This window comes from Gymnogyps californianus, chromosome 5 (genome assembly GCF_018139145.2).
Source record: "Gymnogyps californianus isolate 813 chromosome 5, ASM1813914v2, whole genome shotgun sequence".
Classification (NCBI taxonomy): domain Eukaryota; kingdom Metazoa; phylum Chordata; class Aves; order Accipitriformes; family Cathartidae; genus Gymnogyps; species Gymnogyps californianus.
The window spans coordinates 51,704,575-51,713,321 of NC_059475.1; the positions used below are offsets into that span (position 1 = coordinate 51,704,575).

General features: G+C 41.6%; 1 protein-coding gene across 1 annotated transcript in view; it reads right to left on the reverse strand.

Annotated features, from left to right (window-relative positions):
• PTPN21 (protein tyrosine phosphatase non-receptor type 21) overlaps positions 1-5,145 on the reverse strand; it is a 42,763-nt gene extending 37,618 nt beyond the window's left edge. The window contains exons 1-2 of the mRNA XM_050898232.1: positions 4,977-5,145; positions 920-1,293 (exon numbers count right to left, since the gene is read on the reverse strand). Coding sequence (XP_050754189.1) covers positions 920-1,099 — 180 coding nt within the window. The 5' untranslated portion in view covers positions 1,100-1,293; positions 4,977-5,145. The remainder of the gene's footprint in view (positions 1-919; positions 1,294-4,976) is intronic.
• Positions 5,146-8,747: the final 3,602 nt, after the last annotated feature.

Below are 8,747 nucleotides of genomic sequence, written 5' to 3' on the forward strand. Positions count from 1 at the left end.
TGAGACTCTAGCAGGAAATGTCAGTTTACACAGGATCGAGAGCATTCGACTACTGCAATCAAATCCACCTGTGTTCAACAAAATCATAAAACAATGGCATTGGTTCATATGTTGGCAATCTATGTAGATTTCTATAAAGAACATTTCACAGCTCAGCATTTCAGAAGTAATTCAGTCAATACAGGAGATGTATGAATAATCACTAAATGTGCGGAAGAAGAGTAAATTTCAGTTGCAAAAGGATCCTTCAAAATATCAAGTAAGGAATTTTTTGGGAAAAAGGCAGGTTACACAGATATATACAGATTCAACTAGTGCAAACCATGTTTCCTCATGAGGCCAGCACTTGATCTAAATGACTAGATGCTCGCTCCAAGACAGTGTCTCCAAACACGTTTGTGGTATTTGAACAAGCAATACAAATAGTTGGTCACTGGTACACTTACCACATTTTGTGCTTTAAGGTTCTTTTCACAACACTAATCCATCAGAAAAAAATACATGCCCACAAATAAACTCTCTTTCATATCCTTAGCTAAAAGTTGTCTCAAGTCTTGCAGTAATTCTTAACCACGTTGCTTAGGCAGAACTTTTTTTTTGTTGCTTTGTGGGGTTCTTAAAACAGCATTTTCAGCATTGTCAGGTTTAAAAAAGTTGCTTTGTTTATCGCTCTAAGCTTCTATTCACTGCCACTTCTCACATGTCCTCCCCTTCGGCATTCCCTAGCTCTGTAACATAAGTTTTGCAACTATTTTGGAGCAATCCAAGTCCCCGTCAAGACCAGAAGGTGAAGAAACAAGCGGAACACAGAATAGCTGCTCCAGTGAATAAACTGATTGCCCAAAATGCTAAGGATTCACCACATAGGTCATCTAGCACCAGAGACAAAAATCACGCCTTCACTCGACAGTTCGCTTACCTCCCGCAATTCAAGCCTCTGAGCCACTGCTTCCAGACTTTCCTGGCCCGTGCTTTCCACCGACAGCGTGAACTCCACAAATTCATTGTTGAGCAGCTGGATACGAGCCACCAAGCAACTCTTGCTGGATACTGTGTAACGTCGAGTTCGTTTCAATTTTAACCCAAAAGGTAGAGGCATCTTCTTTTTCCCCCAGAGATGGTTACTGATAAAAAGCTACTACCACTGGGACCTTGAGAGGGGACAAGTAGCTATCTCCTCTGAAAAGGCAAGGAGCTGTAAAGTCTCCAGAGATCAACCAGCAGCAGCAGTATCCATTAAAGACAAGCAAGTTTTCCGCCAAGAGACAAGTAGAAGGGGCATCCACTGGAATCCTAGTAAGGAGCAAAAGAGAAAGAGAATAAATACAAGAATCAGAAATACTTCGACTGAAAGGAGAATGGTAACATGGGAAATAACATGCATATTTTTTCTAAATCTAAATAATCAGTCTGCTTTTCCAAAATGCAGAGCTATTATGCATTCAAATAATGAAATAAGCACCAGAGTTTCTGGTTTTTCTACAGACGACACTGGTCTTCGGCGAGTTGATCTTTTTTTTAAACTTGCAACTGAATGATGAGTCTTACTCAAATGTGGTTGCAATATCCTAAAATAAGTATTTCTAAACTGAATCAGTATTTAAATGAAATACCTCTATGAAGTCCGAGTTGCCTAAAGTATTCCCAATACTGAACAAAGCCATTTTCTTTAAGAGCAAATCCAGCAATCTGGCTTGTTTTTCAGTGGTGCAGCCTCAGCTGCTATCTGTTGGATTAAACACAAAACTAAGCCCCATAAACGATTAAGGAAAAAAAAAGAAAGGCAGGAAGAGACGCATTAAAGCTCACACCTTAGCCATTTCCTACCAGACAATTAAAATCCAATTCCTCTAATTTTCCCTGAATTACAGCTAGCTGTACCATTATTTCTTATGCTAAACTGCTGTACGATGTTTCTAGTTACGCTTTGCCTCGCCAAGAGAGTATGCTAATTCTGAGAACCATTTATTTTCTAATTTTTCCTTGAAAAACGTATTTATTCCCAGTCTAAAGGTAACCACCCATTTCCCCACCTTTTGCAAACACCTTCACGCCTCCTCTCCTGTCAACTGCATAACATAGAAGCTTCGCCTTTCTCCTCCTTCAAGTGTTTTCTTACCGCACGCACCCTAGCCTAAGAAATTTGTCACTCTTACTAGCGCTGGTTTTCAGTAGGACATGCAAAATAAGAACATTCTCTAAATACAGGGTGTTTTTTTTCTGCAGAAGGACGTGCGTTGGGAGCGGTCGCTACAGCGAAGCTGGGCACTGCGGCTACCACTGAAGTGAAAGCGCTTCACACACTCGATATAAAGCCGCCATCCCCTCTGGGGGGGGTCGCGCCGCCTCCCTCACAGCGCGCCACAGCGCTGAGGGCGATGCGCCCCCCCCGGCCCCGCGCAACACCCCTGGGGCGGGGCCCGCTCGCCCCGCAGCGCTGCCAGCGCGCGCTCGCCTGGGCTGGCGTGGGGCGGGGCAGCGGCTCCCGGTCGCTCGCGGGCCAGAGCAAGCGCCGGGCGCGTGGCGGCCGTTGCCCTGCCCGCGCCGAGCGGCAGCTGCGCCGCCGGCCCGCGCTGCCCGCAGCCCGTGGGCCGTGCCTGAGGGCCGTGCCGGGCCGCGCCGCCCGGGGGAAAGCTACGCTTCTTCCTCTCGTTGTTAGCTGCTTTTGGCGTGGGGAGCTCTGCCTGGGGACCTCTAGTGGTAGCGCCGCGCCGCCTGAAAGGAAAAAGAAAACAACCGCCCACGGTTTTTTTCAGGCTGGTATGTATTAGCAGCACATTTTAAGAGGCATAATTTGATTTCTGAAGACTCTTAGAATTATCAGACAGGAATAACATGAGGATATCCATTTATTTGGGTGGGGGAATCCGAAGAAGTAGTCTTCCTAGTGCACCTGTTTTTAAACTCAAAGGTACAGCTTTAAACAGATAGCCACATACTACCTGTACGTTTATACACATGCCTAGAAATCTAATGTTATTCAACGCAACCACAAACTCTAGGTTGAAAACCTCATATCAGAGTCCCTACTCCCTTGTAAGCAGCATGGCAAAGAAGAAAGGGAGGTGGAAAGATACTAAAGGCATAACAGATAAAGAGGAGGCAGCACAGCATTTTTCCTCAATGGCATCTTTGCAACCCTACTCCAGAGAATGACCATAAGCATATTTCATGATCAGGTTTCTAATAATCTGGAAGCAGTTCTACCATCCTACACAATCCCAATCCTCAACAGGTACCACCTAAAATTTTAACTGAATCAAGAAAACCTGACCCAAACACTAATTTATTTTTGGGTGCAGCTGCAGAAAAAATAACAACTGATAGCAACAGGTTTCCCTGAAAAATTTAGTGATACGTGGGGACTCCTCGCTTTATTACGTGCTATGCACTTTGATCCTCCAAAATCCTGCCTCCCCGGAGCAGCATGCAGGGAATGCTCTACAGACAGAAGCTTTTAGTTTCCTGCCCACTGCCAGCAGAATCTCGCACTGGGTTTATTCCTGGCAGAGTAACTTTTGGCTGACTGACCTCAGCTCACATCCGCAGGGCCTGTTTTCCAATACATTCTTTGCACAGTTACGCACTTTCTTCGGTGGTACAGCAATGAGAGAAACCAACTTACTCATCTTTTTGAAAGCTGCAGTCAGAAGTGCAATACTGTTTTAATCTCAGTTTTTATGTAGTAACACTGAATATGAAAGACTTTCAAACTTTTATGCCTCCATCAGGCCCTTAGAAAAGTATTCTAAGGGCATGGGGCGCGGGGGGGATATCACTAACTAGAGGCTGACCTGACAGGTGAAATTTCCAAACCATCTAATGCTGACATGAGGCAATCTTGGACTTTCAGTTATTTCAGGTAGCAACGCAAGTATAGGAAGGAAGTTTAGAGCAGAATTTTCAGAACATGCCAGGAGCGCTCTTCAGGTTATGATCTGTTGTTTGCATTTATTGCTCTACTGAGCATTTACCCTCAACAATTTCATTTTAACTCAGTACATGTCTGACATAATCTTCATTACTTCTGAAAGACATTTATAACAAGGAAAACTTAAGTAACTAACATCCAGTCCATGTCACAAAAGACCAACTAAAAAAAAAATCCTGACATACAATAAATATTGTAGAATAAAGGCAAGTTTGATGAATAACACTGAGGTGTCATTCAGTAACTTCTACTGCTAGTCATGTGTACTTCTTGCAAACACAGCTGTGGTGTTTTTATGCAGCAGCTGTGCATTCTGCAGTGCTAGGTACTCTCATATTTGCTTTCTGTGTTACTTTAAATTCGGACGTGTCTGCATTGTTATAAAGCTACTTTAGCAAAAACGAACTACATACCGCCAGGAGTTACAAATCCAATTGACCACCGCTACAATAACAAGCCTTTATTTAGCAAGCCTGGAATTTTCACACAACAGCTAAAAATGTCTTTAGTGGCCAAACTTCTTACATTTATATTTCAACACACACATGTAGTTTCAAAAATGTTATATTAGAATTTCAGCAACATGGCCATGACTGACGCATGATTACTGAGCATTGTGGTATCTTTCCCCTTTACCTACACCTCCCACTCCCCCCTCAATAATTAGCATTTTACTTTACAAAGATTTTTTAAACAGCCTGCATGAATGACAGCGTGTGAAATAAAACTGCAATATAGGATGGTGAAAAAGTGTTCCTATTATTTCAAATGCTTAAAATACGTATATTTATTTCAGAAATATTTGGGGAGCCAAAAAAACCAGAATACTCCACCCTCCCCTTGTTTTAGCAGTTAATCTTTGACATGACTCTTGGACTGAAAGAGCAGCAATAAGTGCATATCTCAAACCTCCCCTACCTCCAGAAGCACAGTTCTACCGCCTTTACTTTTCAAAAAGTAAATGCTTGAAACTCCTCAGTCTTACAGTACACAGCAGAGAAGACCACCCGCTATTTTTTTACTGTGCCTGCTGTTTTCCCCTTACCTTGTGCAGCAATCCAAAGACACCAAGTCTCCTTTCACATATGTGTCGCTGAAAAAACCCCACAGTGCTCCAAGACTTCTTCTCCTGGAGCCATCTCATCTGTATTCCTCGGGAACTGACTTACTGTGTTCCTCTTGTCCGAAACAGCTGCTATCTCGGCTAACCCACCTTCTTCTCAGATCACTCATAGTGAAAACATTCCTCACTTCCTGTCTCAAAAAACTTGCTCTGGATATCATTCCACTGGGTAAAGAGCTGGGGGTGGAAGAAAATATTACAACAAAATAAACCTGTGCCAGCCAGCTCTTCAGGCAGCCTCTTTCATGTGATGCTGCGCTGCATGAGCGCAAATTGCATTCTCGGGAATATTTTCAAATCGCCCGTCTCCGTGTGCCTCTGTGTGTGTGCATTTAATTTCTTTTCCTGGAGGCGTTCCCCTTGCTCTATCCATGCGGAAGGATACGCTGAAAGAATTAAAGCAAAGGCCCGTATGCTTGTAGCCCATTACCTCAGAGAGTTGGAATGCCTGGCAGGGAGAATGTCAGCAATGAACAGCTGCTTCTCTGGCTACAGGGGCATTACAGAAATAGGAGTTACAACAAATAGCAGGCAATCCTTGCTTTTTTTAATCATATGATCATTTATTTTAAGCCTTTCCAATTAAGGCAAATCTCTTACCAAAAATTCTGTTGGTCTTATTTTCATGCAACTTGGAAGTATTTTCAAGGTTTAATCCATATGTGCTGTACCAAATGATCTATGCACATACATTTATGTCTGCAGCTAAAAACAAAAGTCCTTGCAAAGTTTCAGCTGTTGGTAATATACGCAGCAAGAAAATGCAGATTAAAGATTGATCTTTCAGCCCTTGTCTGCACTTAAAATTCCCAGAGGTGTCAGTAGAAATTGTGCCCTTAATAACAACTGTCTTAGCAAGCATTAAATGCATATCAGTTAAGTAATATTTATAGTGTTTAACCAATGCAAACATCATATAAGGGGCTGCACACCAGTCCCACAAATACATGGAGACCTCTGTGTGTGTGTGTTTCCACGCGTGTGAAATCAGCAGTTGTATGCAATTTGGAATTTTATGGCTCTCCACATGGTGTGAGCCAGGCAAAAGTATATACAAACTTGAAACGGGTGAGGGATGAGGAAAAAGGTAAAGTATGTGAATGCTGACTCATAACTGTAAAACTTAGAAAGTGTTTTGGTAATGTGAACTGCACAAACATGCTACTGTCTGAGCAGGTCTAACCTGCAGATCTACTATGCAAATAGCATGTTACTCAGGAGGACACTAATCTCAGCTGAAATATGTAGGTAATTTTTTACAATGATGAGTTCTTCTGAGTTATTTCTCTTAGACACAATGGTCTTTCCTCAGATCAGGGGAATATCTCTTTTTTTCCCCTCCATACATAGGCCATAGTTACGACGAGCAGTCCATAAGCCAAAAAAAGAACTCATTCAGGGGAATTTTATATTGAGTAAAATAAACTAACTTTGAACTAACCTAAATGGATACCCTTTTCCAATGGTATCTGCTACAGGCCAAAACTACGGTTACTTGCCGGAGAAAACTGACTGATACCGACACGACATGTCCAAGCCATGATAATTCAGCGGAACAGAGGCAACCCCTCCTATTTCTAAACAATTCATACTGGAAACAAGGTCTCAGTTCTCTTATCTGTCACATTTCCTATTCTGAATCTGGATCACACCCATTTCCTGCCTGATTCCCTGCCTAGAAGTTGCATTTATTGGAGTTTTCTTACTTTCCATAGTTAGTCCTTGCTGCATTTTCTTTCTTCGTGTTTACATTAAAGACAACACTTCATCTTAAAAGAGACAGCTAAGACATTGTCAATATGCTCCTCTGCAGCCTACATTTTCTCCTTTTGAAGCTCATCAAACTTTTATTCCTGAATTAATTTCTTTTCTTCTGCTTCCTATAACCCCAGTTTGTATCCTATGTGTTTTTCTGCACTTTCTCCATGTTGCCCTGTCTCATTTTTGCCTCATCAGCTCTCCATTACCTGCTTTGCTCCAGCTATCAACTCTGATAAAAAGGACAGAGACAAAGGTGTCCATGAACATGTGATGAACTCTGATAAAGACACATCACTAAGACATAGAGTGATTTCCTCAGGGCACTATGCTGTGCTTCCTTTCTCCTCTTTAACCCCTCGTCAACACTCATGACATGCGTGGGTAGAAACACCCACCTCTTTTGCTGTACTCTTTACTCTCTTGGTGAAGATTATGGGAGGAAAAGACTAATATCCTACAGCTGAATGTCGCAGCCCTTGTTCTGTAAATACAAAGAAAAGTTTCTGCCCATTGGGTTGAATACTTCCTGCCTGTAGTGGGCCAGGGCTAAACCTACTTTGTTCTTATTGACATCTTCCCTTCTGGGACAGTTTTTATTTTTTTTTTCCATACTGGTCCAAATATGTGATTGCAGTTGAGCACATCAGCCAACAGGGTGAAGGTTGACGCAAGTATTCACCTTGTTCTGATTCTGGGAACTCTGTCCAGCATCAGGTCTTTGCATTGACTAATGGTAAGACAGAAAGTTGGAGGTGAACCAAACAGGAAGCAGAATCGGTCACCCTCCAGGCAGAAAAGTGGTATGCATGTATATACTCCTCAGCGTAGTGGAGAGTTTTCCATTTGTGATAAAAACACAGGCAGGATAATCCAGAAACTACTAGTTAAAGGGGCATTCCCAGGATGCTGAAACAATGAAGAAATCATGTGGAAAAATACCTTGATTTGCTCACTAGCCATGCAAAATAGTGACTTCATGAAATGAAAATTCAGAATACCCCTGATGCTACATGTGACTTTTAAAGCTGTTCTCTGAACAAATTCACCTTATTCATCACTTCTGTGTTTTGGCTCTGTGCCTGAAGCCTCCCTATTTTTTCATCATTCCATTTCTTATTTGTGAAAAAGCAAGAGACAGCTGGGTCTTTATGCATCATTACATATTTCTTGATGGTAGTGGAGAGAATGGAAGGTGCTAGAAAAACGAGCACACAATACGTCTATTACATGCTTGAAACCTGAAATTTCATGTTTGCAAGATTCATTTTTACTTATAAGGCACTGTAAAATGATGAACCATGTTCTACTAAATAACTAATCAAGGTTACAGAATTTTCCTATTAGAAGAAAACAGGCAGTTTTCCTACACATAATGCAATGCTGAACTTGAAGCAATGAGTTCCTGTTGTTATTCACAAAGGATACTTTTTTTTAAAACACAGTATTTCTTTCTAAAGTAAATCCATTAGTTAGTTGTGAAGTAAACTCAATTGCTATTTCTGTCCTTCAGTAATTATTTTTCTTGTTCCAATAATAAAGTAATACAACTTATTTGAAATCTTCAGAGAGCAAAATGTGTCTTGAAGGTTAAAATGGAATGTTGTAATTAAACTAATCTGTTACTAGTTGTATCTCACTGTAACACCAGTATATTATAAGTATAGTCAGGCAAACAGCTCAGATCATTAGCAATAATTAGTCTAGGCTATCTCTGTATGATGTTTGGTTTATATTAGGAGCAATGATGCAGAAAGAGATTAATACAGCTGTTAACTACAATGCCTGGAGTTTATTTTACCCAGTGGCATTACTTATGAAAGACCCTTTATCTGTAGGCTGGGCTTTCTATAATGTTACTCCTCACTAAATCAGCTGAAGCGAAGCTGGGACATTGGTGCAGAAGATAAATGGTATGGCTCAAACGTGACTTCC